Genomic DNA, 13,351 nt, shown 5'->3' with positions numbered 1-13,351 from the left:
GGAGGTCCTCGAGGGGAGGAGGGCGCGTCGGCGCAACTTGCAGACTGACCGACACGTCGGGCATCCGGCACTCCGACACCCCAGCCGGCAGCGCCACACGTCCGCGACAGGCAGGGCATTTCACTCTTTTCACCAATTGTGCTGTGACTTCGCTAGCTGCCTGACAACACCTATGTGTGCTGTTGATTCAGGGCATTTGCTATGGAAAGATTTGATGAGTACGACTGCACGTCCCCTCATTCTCACCAGCACCCCGACCGCGTCTCTGATTCTCTTGAGGATCCGATATCTGATGAGGTGCTGCCTCTCCTGATGCTGAGCTACATTGGCTTTGGTATTTCATATGTTCTTTATTTCCTTGGCCAATAAATGCCATAAACATTGTTGCAGCTCATGTGCAAAGAAACTGTTCCGAATTTCATAGTGTTGTGTCTGGACCCTGAACCACTCTACCAGATGCGCAAACTGTACAAATTTATCTGACATAGCTTGAAAATCTCATAAACATTGTTGCAGCTCATTGTGCCTTTTTATGCAAATTTATCTGACATCGCTTGAAAATCTCGGCATGTAGCAGCATATGAAATGCTTGTTGAACATGTGGCTTTTCTTTTATTGTATATCAACAGGATGTCCAACCAACAAGGCTCTCGCTGGCCTGTGCTACTACAAATAAGAGAGAGAAGGATACCAGAATGGCGGGCCACGATGAATCAACCATCTGGGATGAAGTTCGGGAAGAAGCTGATGAGCTAGCCCATGTGCATAAAGATCCTCATGCTCGTAGTGTCTCGCTCCTATCTGCTGGAACAAGCAAAAGTAATCACTGCAACTGCATCTCCTGTAATACATATTATGTAGGTTCTGATATTTCTTGTAGGCAGTGGAGGACTTCGGCATGTAAATGTTTTCTTGTGTAATTTTTTCGGGTGCATATTATACATGACTCGCTCTCCTTTTTGCCACTGGTGCAGGGAGCAAATGTGAAAACAAGCGCAAATTCTCAATACGTGGATTCAATTCTATCGTGTCAGGCGTAAAGAGTGAAAACTCGTATGCTGGGGAGCAAGAAGTTTCGTCAGGAATGCGACCAGCTAAAACTGTAGAAACTTTGATGGCTGAGCAGTTGGAAAATATCGATGAAGACACTGAAGACTTGCCGTCAGATTTTGCCCATCCAACCAAGATTGCAAACACTTCAGTTGCTGAACTTCTTGAAGATCTACAGGATAGAAGTGTCTCTTCTCTTAGAACACCATTTTCGGTGTGTATTTCTGTGCTGCTTCATTGTTTGGAGTTCTTAGAAAACAGCTAGCTTGTCTCTGAACATTTCAATGCAGATTCATCAACAAACCAAAGCTAAGGAAGGGAAGCCAAAAGTTCCGACTTCAGGGAAGAAAATACCAGCACTTCTAGGTCAGAGGGATCTTGATAGTGAAGAGCCCTCGGAGCATGCTATTGGTGAAACGTCTAGTGAGGATGAAGCGGAAGTATGTTTTAATATAACTGCTGTTATTCATAGTTGTTCAGTTGTACTGTTCGTCATGATACTTCATTCCTGCAACAGGATACTGTTCGAAACAACTTGACTATGGTGAACAAAGATGTGAAGGGAAACCGAAAAACTATGTCTGACCTATTCCAAGAAGCTTTCAATGCAACAGATATGGAGGGTACCGCACTCCCCATGAGATCAACCGGGTATAGTAACCCTGACAATTCCTTACCAAATGCGTGTTGAAATAACGCTGAACGTTATGCTATTCTAAATATTCTATTTCTCGTGCAGAGCTGGTTATTACGGAAGGATGCAACAGATTATGCAGATGGAGAAAGATAGGCATGCTGAGTTCTCGAGGCAGTATAACAAAGCGCAAGATTATTTAGGTAGTCCTTAGTTTTGCTATCGTGAACTTGTATAGTTATGCTAGATTTGCTAGTTGAAGCAGTTAGTAGTGGTACTACATATACATTCATAATAACCTTCATCAATGTGTATTCATATATTGATGATGCAGTGACTATTCGTATTGCCAGGTGATTCAAAGGGAGTTACTGTTCAAATTTTGACAAGGTCCTTGGAAGGAAAACTAACAGTCTGCCTCTGCCTGTTGAAAGAAAAGAGTAACGTCTGTGTTTCATCTTTATCTTTCAAAAGCTCTTCTGTTCTTTCGTTTACTTATTGCTTGCAGCAAATTAACATATTGTTTTTATACTCCCTCCGTCCCATATTAACTGTCACTCAAATGGAGACGTATTTCAGTGCTAGATACATCAGTTTGAGCATCAGTTAATATGGAACGGAAGGAGTACTATTTTCAAAGAAAAGTAATAATTGTTGCGCATAAAAAGTACTCCTCTGTACACTAATGTAAAACGTTTTTGCAGTTCAAATTGAATGCAGAAACGTCTTATATTATAGTGTACAGAGGTAGTACATGCTTGCTATTAAATGGTAATTGTAGGAGTATGTGCTGTGCAAGTCATGCATGTTAGATAATTTTCCACGTGGCATTTGGCCACTCTTTTTGAATGGCCCACCATGTACTGTCCAGACATTTAAGATAAAAATACAGTGCTACCCTTAGAACTATCTTTTAATGTTGTTATGCCCTCCCAAAACATATCCTTTCTGGGGTTAAGTTCTAACAAACCAAACATGCTAAGCGTCTCGTGCCAGTGTGGTGTTATCAGTGTATTTGTGTTTCTTTGCAGCTTCCCTTGACAGATTGTGACATGGATGGCAGCAGTAGTAAGAGGACCATTATCTTCAGTCCCAAAATATGTGACAATGTGGATCTTGTAGAAGGAAACATTATTCACATCCACCCACCATGGTATGCTTCTTGCAGTATATGTCTATATTTTCTTTGCTTGTTTCCGTTCTGTGAACCCATTTTCGTGTTTTAAGAGATATTATGTTGTAGGCTTGTTGCTAGAATGGTAGATCAATTTTGCTCAGTAGAACAGAGACACTTATTTCACAAACGAAGACTTCATGAATCGAAACTAACCAAGCGTGAAAAATATGGGAAGAGCTTCTATAGCCATAGACCCTCACCCACCCACTACGAAGCAGCAAACATGCTTCAGAATTTTCGCAGTACGAGCCCATCTAGAGAAATTTGATCAGGTGCCACAAGGCAGCAAGAACTACTAGTCATTTAGGGATGCAGAACTTAGAAAACAGCACCGAACACTTAAGAGTTCAGTCTGACGCTGCAGTTGGGTCCGGAGAATGATGCCCAGTTATGAAATATGGCTAACGCCCTAGTGCATAATTTGCACAAGAACAACAAGGGGGTTAACGTCTAACATATCGGTGCTTGCATCTCTCCTTTTCCTCGAAAAACACATGTTTTTTTTTGTTAGCTAGGTCGTCGCAGACTGCAATCTTCTCCTTTTTCATGCTTTCAGATGGGTCTAAGCAACCGCAGAATTCAGGAATTTGACAACCCCCTTACCTCAACAGGAAAGAAGTGAAAGTAAAAGAAGAGGAGGTGATGCTCTGCACCTACTTCTCGCATCACCCGGCTTGAATGGTACTCGTACTCGAGATCCTTCTTTTCTGCAAAACAAAAGGAAGGAGATGTCAGCACCGCATGGCAGGGGCCGGCTTACCAATATGTGCATAGTTTGAGAACTGTAGACAATGGTGTATGTACTGGGTAGAGTATGTGTCGCTGTGTGTTATACTTGGTGAAGATATTGAGCCAGTTTTGTCTGTACCGATGTATGTGTTACTTGTTGCAGCAGCTGCTGCAAGCATGTACTTCTCATTGAATCTGTAGAGTAGATAGGCAAAGCCCGGTACAAGTCAATGTTGCATAGGACCATTTGCCGTTGTTGCACTGCACAAAACAGAAAGAATGTTTCCATCATGGTATATGGATTAAAAATGCCCCTGTCCAACCCTACAAATATGATGTGGAAATATATGTTTCTTGTGTATGATCTTTTGTTCTTGAATTTCCCTGTTCCAAGACAGCTTTCACAGTACGCGTTCGACCAACTGAAAATATATAGTTGGTTCTTAATCTAAGTGTAGCAGAACTTGCTTAAGAGCACAGCTTTGGTTTGCGCTGCTGTAGCTTTTTAGAGATGGGCAGAAATTAGCGGTGCAATAAGAGAGTGTGAGTGCCAAGCGAATCATGCATGTTTCATGCATTACCTCTCTGTCACCGGTCCAAATTAAAGAGCGCAAAACTCGGCTGTCTTGAGAAAAAGGAAAATCCTCCCAGGCAAATGCTGAATACTCCCTCCGTTCCTAAATATAAGTCTTTTTAGAGGTTTCAAATAGACTACAACATACGGATGTATGTAGACATATTTTAAAATGTAGATTCATCCATTTTGCTCCGTATGTAGTCGCTTGTTAGAATCTCTAAAAAGACTTATATTTACGAACGGAGGGAGTATATCTTGTGCCTCCTCCTCTAGCACGCATGCAAGATCGAATTTACGAGTAAAAACAGGCCCCGGACGTTGAATATATATATATATCTTGTGGATTCCCAGAATGATTACAACTTTACATACACAAATGCTTGCTCTGCCATCTCTCTTACAAATGCTGCTGTCTATGGTTACAAAGACTGAATTTTAACACCTAGGCTGCGCTTGGATGCGGTGTAATCAAATACAGACGTATTTAGTTTACGCGTGTATCTTACCGGCCACCAGTAGATTTTCAGCCGGAATCAAAAGGATGGGCGGAGATCTGTATCTTTTCTACAGGTGTATTTGAGATGAAACGACATTCCAAACAAAGCCCTAGGCTCTGTATTTACACTTGCACTTCAATAGGGGAAACCACTGTAACTGCCGTGACGCTGCTGTTCGCTCGCGCCGACGACGGTGAAAAGCTCTGTGTAATCGCAGAGGCCGTGCAGCTCATCCAGGCACGACGACTGCGCGGCGCCGGAGTTGGCATGGGCCGTCGCCGTCCGCGCGTCATTCGCCGCTACACCAACCGGGCCTGCCGTGGCGGGAATGAGATAGCTTGACGATCTGGTGCCGGCGTCATTCGCCGCTGCGCTAACGGGGCCTGCCGTGGCGGGCATGCGATAGCCTGACGGTCCGGTGGTGGCAGCACTCCTCCCGTCGGCGTGGCGGGGCCGCGGCCTGTGGAGCTGGTGCGCGGGCGCGGCGGCGGCACCGGATGGCTTGCCGGTGAGGCGCTGCACGAGGGACTTGAAGCCCGCGGCGTCGGAGGTGACGAACTGCGTCTCGATGTAGGTGACCTTGACGCCATTCTTGTTGTCCATGAGTCCTTGCTTGCTTGCTTGATCGAGCGAGCGCGCGTGCAGTGGCGGTGCCTTTGGTCGGTTTTCTCGATCTCCTCGTACGTGCGGCTGGCTCGTTTCTTGATCGCTCTAGCCTCAGGGTTGTGTGTGTCATGCTAGCCGTTCGGGGATGTTTATTTATATACGATACGAGACGGCGCTGAGATTCTGGGGGTGAGAAGTATTCTGGGGTTGCGAGGCACGAGTGAGGAGAGAGTGACATGCTGGCAGGCGTAAGATGGACCAGGTCAGGGCATGTGGTGGTGGGAGGGAGTTGAGACGAGGCTGGCAGGTGCTAGTGGCTGTGGCTGTGGCCGCGGTAGCAAGTCGAGGTGTTTGACTGGTCGGTCCTAGGGAGTTTGTGAGATAACGGTCAACTTTTGGAGAACGGGAGGGAGAGTTGGTCAAGCGCTCCTGGCCCTGGGGGAGTATGGTTTTGACGGCGCTTGTTATCTTCCTCGCCTCTCTTTCTCTCCCTGTCTTTGATGTTGACGGATCTCAAATATAACAAGCAAGCACAACAAGATCACAACAAATATGCATCCTCCGTGGCCCCGGCATCCATGCTCCCCCTTCGTGCTGGTTATGTGGTCCTGGCATCCACCCTCAACTCGTCGTCCCACTCCGGTGAACTCCTCTGCAAATCGGCATTCTTGTGACTTGTGAGCTTCCTCCGGAATCTTCACCTTCCCGTCATGTGGTGCTCTTGTTTTTTTTTTTTTTGAACCGGGCTAATCCCCTTTCCATTATAGAACATAACGGAAACACAGCCATGTCCAAGAGAGCGAAAAAAGGGAAAGGAAAAAAACGAGTTCAAGCACGCCAGGGAAACCCACTGTAGACGCTCGCAATTGAGACGCCCACTGTGGGGCGAAAACCCTGGAGCACCAAGTTCTCTCGACACCAAAAGATAAAGAAGTCTAACAGTAACAACAGAGCCTACGCAGAGGCAGAGTATCAGGATAGTAAGACTGACGCCAAAACACTAAAGGGATTCGCGAAGAAGCACGATCAGCTCCAGAAGAAGAAGCTCCCATTAGAAATAGCGCCTTGATCATCCCAGGGTGGTTCCCGTGTATGCAGTTGTGCAGAGACTCATCAGCTCCTTAGCATTCCTCTTCAGAAGCGCCGCGCCATGCTCTAGCTCCGCTCGCTCCTCGCCTTTCAGCAGACCTGCCCAGTAAGATAGATGTGTGCAGGCCATGAAGACAATCTCAAAAGGAGACGACAACTTATTGAATTCAAAAGTAGCCTGATTTCTGCGGTTCCAAATGGCCCAGCAAACAGCCGCTAGCCCCACAGTAAAGTGTCTCTCACCATGAGGAAGAAAAGCATAACACCAAGAGTAAAATTGACATAAGTTGTTAGGGAAAAGATCAGTTCCAAGCATCGCACCCACCGTGCGCCAAACTACCCTCGCAATAGGGCAAATGAAAAATAAGTGCAGATAAGTTTCCTTGCAATCGCAGAAGGAACACCGTGGGTTGCCAGCCCAGTTTCGACGTCTCATCACATCCCTGGTAAGAATAGCATCTTGAAATAGTTGCCACAAAAAAATTTGGATTTTAACAGGCAGTTTAGCTTTCCAGATCCATTTATAGTCGCACCCAGCGAGGTCCTTTTCCAAGTAAGCGTACACTGACTTGGTGGTATATCTACCTTTAGGACCAAAGCCCCATTCAAAACCGTCACAATTGTCAGAGGGTTTGACAGTGTCAACAACCCTTTGTAGCCTCTCAAACTGGCAAGTCAGGTCGGCATTCGACCTGCGCCTGAACAAGCCCCTACCAGTCCTCGACTTATACTGGACAATAGTGTCATCCGGATAATTAGCAATGCTGAAAAGGTCTGGATATAAGTCACAAAGTGGGGGATGAGACCCAATAGGATCAAACCACAGACGAGCAATATTGCCAGAATTAATAATCACTTTCCTCCTGGCCATGTAAACATCCTTAATTTTCAAAAGTGATTTCCAGACTGGGGAGTCATTGAACTTGGGTTTAACAGTAGCAACCGAGCAATTCTTGAGGTATTTAGCCCTCACAACATCTTGCCACAAACCATTCACTGTATCCAGCCTCCACCACCATTTCACCAGAAGAGAGACATTCTGTTTGTGGAGATCTTTGATACCCAAACCCCCTTTACACTTAGATCTGCACACTCTGGTCCATTTGACCAAGTAGTAGCTTTTCTTCGCCATACCTCCATACCAAAAAAACTTGCGACAGTATTTGTCTAATTTTTTGATGAAAGTTTTATTGAGGAACATTGACATGTAATAGTAGGCAATGCTAGAAAGAGAGGAATTCAACAGGGTCAGCCGCCCTCCGGAAGAGGCATCATTGCCAATCCATGAATCACAGCATTTAAGAAACCAAATAGCTATAAACTCCCAATCTGAGTTTCTCAAAGAGGAGTAGCTGACTGGCACTCCTAAGTATTTCATAGGAAAGTGACCGATCTGGCAACCAAAAAGATCAGCATATTTCTGGAGGACCGAGTCACCCCCCCCCCCCAGACACACACACAGCACCTCACTTTTTAAGAAGTTGATCTTAAGACCAGACATCAGTTCGAAAAGGTAAAGAAGAAGTTTAAGATTGACGGCTTTGTCAATATCATCTTCGATACAGATAACCGTGTCATCTGCGTACTGGAGCACTGCCACCCCATTAGGAACCAAATCAGAAGCCAGCCCTCTAAAAAGATTGTTTTTCTGGGCATTCAAAATCATTTTAGTCAAACATTCAGCTGCAAGATTGAAAAGGAAGGGAGACATTGGATCCCCTTGTCGAACCCCTTTGTGGCTCTGGAAGTAAGGCCCCGTGGTATTGGTAATTTTAACACTAACTGTGCCATTGTGGAGGATTCTCTCCACCCACTCGCACCATTTGGGATCGAATCCCCTCATTTTATGACATTCAAGCAAAAACTCCCAATTAACCTTATCGTACGCCTTCTCAAAGTCAAGTTTCAAAACAATCCCCATTTTTTTCTTGACTTGAGTGTGATGGAGAATTTCATGCAGGGTCAAGATTCCATCCATAATGTTCCGTTTCTTGATGAAGGCATTTTGGTGGCGACTAAAAGGTTTGTCAGCAAACACCGCAACCCTATTGTCCAAGACTTTTGTGATAAGTTTGTAAGGGCATCTCAAAAGACAAATAGGTCGGAACTCCTGAATTTTTTTGGCCCCGTTGATTTTAGGAATTAGGGTAATAGTCCCATAATTCAGTCTCTCCACGTCCAGAGTTCCTCCATGAAAGGCCCTAAACAAGTTCATAGTATCCTCTTTAACAATGTCCCAACAGAATATGTAAAATTCCGCTGGTATGTTATCTGGCCCAGGAGCTCTATTGCTATCCATAGAGAAAAGGGCCTTTTTCACTTCTTCCTCACTAAATGGCCTGGTCAGGAATTCATTATCCTCGGCCGTAAGCTTTTCATTCTCCCCCCAGGTATCAGGATCTAGATGAAAAAGATTCCCTGGGGCCGGGCCAAAAAGCTCCTTATAAAAGTCTGTGGCGTGTTTGAGTAAGTTATCAGTCCCCTCAATAGTAGTATCACCACAAGAGAAGGAGTGAATGGTATTTTTCCGCTTTTTTCCATTGGCAATCCTATGGTAGAAAGCAGTGTTTTGGTCTCCTTTCAACGGCCATGTCTTGTGGGATTGTTGGAGCCAGTATAGCTCCTCATTAACCATGAGCTGTTGTAGCTCTCCACTAAGGGAAGCTCTTTTTTCTAGGATATCAGGGTCGAGAGGGCCTTGTTCTTCCATAGACTCTATGAAAGCAAGCTCATCCTTGATCCCCTTCTTTCTTTTCTTAACATGTTCGAACTTATCCGAGCCCCGGCCCTTAAAAAAGTTTTTAAAACGTTTAAGCTTGATATTGAGGACATCAATAGGGTCTGAAGACTTAACTGGCCTCTGCCAAATTTTATTAACTAAAGGGAGGAATTCCTCATTAGCCATCCAGCTCATCTCAAACCTAAATTCCCTAGGCTAAGGTGGCTGGTGTTTAAGGCTATTAGTGGACATGAAGGAGGGGATTATGGTCAGATACATCTCTAACCAGTTTCCTGGCCGTAACCAAGGGGAATAGATCTTCCCAGTCATAGCTCATGAGAATTTTGTCCAATTTTTCCAATGTGGGGTGAGCTTGATTATTGGACCATGTGAACATCCCCCCCTCCACAAAAATCTCGCGGAGACACATAGTGTTAATGATGGCATTAAATCTGTCAACATACTGGGAGGTCATCATTTTTTTTGTTTTTCTCTCCACAGTGTCTGAGGATGTTGAAATCACCACCCACAATGTAAGGTATGGATAAATGACTACAAAAACTAGCCAACTCCACAAGAAACTCTTCCTTCTGCTCATCATGAGCCGCACCATAGACATTTAGAAGGGCCCAAACACATTGTTTAGCAACACAAAAAATAATAACTTGGAGGATAAATTTTCCTAGGGACCAAGAGACAATCTCCAATTTGTCCCTCTTGACCCCACAAAGTAAGCCCCCAGCCTTGCCAATAGAAGGTATCCAATTCCAGTCAAAAGTACTGTAGGGATCAATTTTCCTAAAGAAGCTAGGGGAGAATTTGTTGGAAATATGCCCTAGAGGCAATAATAAAAGTATTATTATATTTCATTGTTCATGATAATTGTCTTTTATTCATGCTATAACTGTATTATCCGGAAATCGTAATACACGTGTGAATACTTAGACCACACTATGTCCCTGGTAAGCCTCTAGTTGACCAGCTTGTTGTGATCAACAGATAGTCATGGTTTCCTGACTATGGACATTGGATGTCGTTGATAACGGGATCACATCATTAGGAGAATGATGTGATGGACAAGACCCAATCCTAAGCATAGCATAAAAGATCGTGTAGTTCGTATTGCTAGAGCTTTGTCAATGTCAAGTATCTCTTCCTTAGACCATGAGATCGTGTAACTCCCGGATACCGTAGAAGTGCCTTGGGTGTATCAAACGTCACAACGTAACTGGGTGACTATAAAGGTGCATTACAGGTATCTCCGAGAGTAGCTGTTGGGTTGACACGGATCGAGACTGGGATTTGTCACTCCGTATGACGGAGAGGTATCTCTGGGCCCACTCGGTAATGCATCATCATAATGAGCTCAATGTGACCAAGGTGTTGGACACGGGATCATGCATTACGGTACGAGTAAAGTGACTTGCCGGTAACGAGACTGAACAAGGTATTGGGATACCGACGATCGAGTCTCGGGCAAGTAACGTGCCGATTGACAAAGGGAATTGCATACAGGGTTTGATCGAATCCTCGACATAGTGGTTCATCCGATGACAACATCGAGGAGAATGTGGGAGCCATCATGGGTATCCAGATCCCGCTGATGGTTATTGACTGAGAGCGTCTCGGTCATGTCTGCATGTCTCCCGAACCCGTAGGGTCTACACACTTAAGGTTCAGTGACGCTAGGGTTATGAAGATATGGATATGCAGAAACCCGAATGTTGTTCGGAGTCCCGGATGAGATCCCGGACGTCACGAGGAGTTCTGGAATGGTCCGGAGGTAAAGAATTATATATAGGAAGTGCTATTTCGGGCATCGGGACAAGTTTCGGGGTTATCGGTATTGTACCGGGACCACCGGAAGGGTCCCGGGGGTCCACCGGGTGGGGCCACCTATCCCGGGGGCCACATGGGCTGTAGGGGGTGCGCCTTGGCCATCATGGGCCAAGGGCACCAGCCCCTATAGGCCCATGCACCTAGGGTTTCCCCCTAGGAGGAGTCCTAGTGGTGGAAGGCACCCCTAGGTGCCTTGGGGGGGGAGGGAAACCTCCCCAAGGCCGCCGCCCCCCTAGTAGATCTCATCTACTAGGGCCGGCGCCCCCCTGGCACCCCTATATATAGTGGGGGAGAGGAGGGACTTCATACACCAGCCCCTGGCGCCTCCACCTCCCCCCGTTACGTCTCTCCCTTGTAGTCTCGACGAAGCCCTGCTGCTGTGACGCCCTGCATCCACCACCACGCCGTCGTGCTGCTGGATCTTCATCAACCTCTCCTTCCCCCTTGCTGGATCAAGAAGGAGGAGACGTCTCCCGTCCCGTACGTGTGTTGAACGCGGAGGTGCCATCCGTTCGGCGCTGGTCATCGGTGATTTGGATCACGTCGAGTACGACTACATCATCACCTTGCAAGCTTCCGCACGCGATCTACAAGTGGTATGTAGATGCAAACTCTCTCCCTAGACTCGTTGCTTAGATGAACTCATAGATGGATCTTGGTGAAACCGTAGGAAAAATTTTAATTTTCTGCAACGTTCCCCAACAGTGGCATCATGAGCTAGGTCTATGCGTAGTTCTCTTTGCACGAGTAGAACACAACTTTGTTGTGGGCGTGGATTTTGTCATCTTACTTGCCTCTACTAGTCTTTTCTTGCTCAACGGTATTGTGGGATGAAGCGGCCCGGACCAACCTTACATGTACACTTACGTGAGACCGGTTCCGCCGACTGACATGCACAAGTTGCATAAGGTGGCTGGCGGGTGTCTGTCTCTCCCACCTTAGTTGGAGCGGAATCGATGAATAGGGCCCTTATGAAGGGTAAATAGAAGTTGACAAAATCACGTTGTGGTGATTCGTAGGTAAGAAAACGTTCTTGCTAGAACCCAATTGCAGCCACGTAAAAGATGCAACAACAATTAGAGGACGTCTAACTTGTTTTTGCAGCGATTGATCATGTGATGTGATATGGCCAGAAGTTGTGATGAATGATGAATTGTGATGTATGAGATCATGTTCTTTGTAATAGGATTCACGACTTGCATGTCGATGAGTATGACAACCGGCAGGAGCCATAGGAGTTGTCATTATTTTTTGTATGACCTGCGTGTCATTGAATAACGTCATGTAAACTACTTTACTTTATTGCTAAACGTTAGTCATAGAAGTAGAAGTAGTCGTTGGCGTGACAACTTCATGAAGACACGATGATGGAGATCATGATGATGGAGATCATGGTGTCAAGCCGGTGACAAGATGATCATGGAGCCCCGAAGATGAAGATCAATGGAGCTATATGATATTGGCCATATCATGTCACAACTATATAATTGCATGTGATGTTTATTATGTATTATGCATCTTGTTTACTTAGGACGACGGTAGTAAATAAGATGATCCCTTATAAAATTTCAAGAAGTGTTATCCCCTAACTGTGCACCGTTGCTACAGTTCGTCGTTTCTAAGCACCACGTGATGATCGGGTGTGATGGATTCTTACGTTCACATACAACGGGTGTAAGACAGCTTTACACAGCGAAAACACTTAGGGTTAACTTGACGAGCCTAGCATGTGCAGACATGGCCTCGGAACACGGAGACCGAAAGGTCGAACACGAGTCGTATGGAAGATACGATCAACATGAAAATGTTCACCGACGATGACTAGTCCGTCTCACGTGATGATCGGACACGGGCTAGTCGACTCGGATCGTGTAACACTTAGATGACTAAAGGGATGTCTAATCTAAGTGGGAGTTCATAATTTGATTAGAACTTTATTATCATGAACTTAGTCTAAAACCTTTGCAAATATGTCTTGTAGATCAATGGCCAACGCTAATGTCAACATGAACTTCAACGCGTTCCTAGAGAAAACCAAGCTGAAAGATGATGGCAGCAACTATACGGACTAGGTCCGGAACCTGAGGATCATCCTCATAGCTGCCAGGAAACAATATGTCCTAGAAGGACCGCTAGGTGACGCTCCCGTCCCAGAGAACCAAGACATTATGAATGCTTGGCAGTCTCGCGCTGATGATTACTCCCTCGTTCAGTGCGGCATGCTTTACAGCTTAGAACCGGGGCTCCAAAAGCGTTTTGAGCATCACGGAGCATATGAGATGTTCGAAGAGCTGAAACTAGTTTTTCAAGCTCATGCCCGGGTCGAGAGATATGATGTCTCCGACAAGTTCTACAGTTGTAAGATAGAGGAAAATAGTTCTGTCAGTGAGCACATCCTGAAGATGTCTGGGTTACACAACCGTATGACCCAGCT

The 13,351-nt window shown here is 45.5% G+C and overlaps 1 protein-coding gene across 4 annotated transcripts; it reads left to right on the top strand.

The window, feature by feature from the left end:
• Positions 1 to 3,779, top strand: LOC119325342. Of its 4 annotated transcripts, none has more exons than XR_005157481.1 (10): positions 1 to 110; positions 192 to 297; positions 630 to 819; positions 975 to 1,264; positions 1,341 to 1,490; positions 1,568 to 1,701; positions 1,790 to 1,887; positions 2,038 to 2,124; positions 2,716 to 2,837; positions 3,473 to 3,779. XR_005157481.1 is itself a non-coding variant. In XM_037599089.1 (10 exons), exons 2-10 carry the CDS (start codon positions 202 to 204, stop codon positions 3,537 to 3,539), a joined length of 1,239 nt encoding a protein of 412 aa, XP_037454986.1. In that variant the 5' UTR covers positions 1 to 110; positions 192 to 201; the 3' UTR covers positions 3,540 to 3,779. The 4 variants fall into 4 exon arrangements, 3 of the variants coding, with proteins under 3 accessions (XP_037454986.1, XP_037454987.1, XP_037454989.1); XM_037599089.1 differs by having other exon boundaries at positions 2,038 to 2,129; XM_037599090.1 differs by having other exon boundaries at positions 2,038 to 2,129; positions 3,418 to 3,532.
• Positions 3,780 to 13,351: the final 9,572 nt, after the last annotated feature.

Source organism: Triticum dicoccoides, chromosome 6B (assembly GCF_002162155.2).
Source record: "Triticum dicoccoides isolate Atlit2015 ecotype Zavitan chromosome 6B, WEW_v2.0, whole genome shotgun sequence".
Taxonomy (NCBI): Eukaryota; Viridiplantae; Streptophyta; class Magnoliopsida; order Poales; family Poaceae; genus Triticum; species Triticum dicoccoides.
Note: the sequence above shows the minus strand (reverse complement) of the source record. Positions and strands in the feature narration are given on the sequence as shown.

Excerpts from the sequence above, each read along its gene's own strand:
- LOC119325342 (XM_037599089.1), top strand. The coding sequence starts at position 202 with ATGGAAAGATTTGATGAGTACGACTGCACGTCCCCTCATTCTCACCAG. Across the intron at positions 1,491-1,567 it reads CTAGTGAGGATGAAGCGGAA|GATACTGTTCGAAACAACTT; the intron begins GTATGTTTTAAT and ends TTCCTGCAACAG. Across the intron at positions 2,838-3,472 it reads ATTCACATCCACCCACCATG|GAAAGAAGTGAAAGTAAAAG; the intron begins GTATGCTTCTTG and ends TTACCTCAACAG.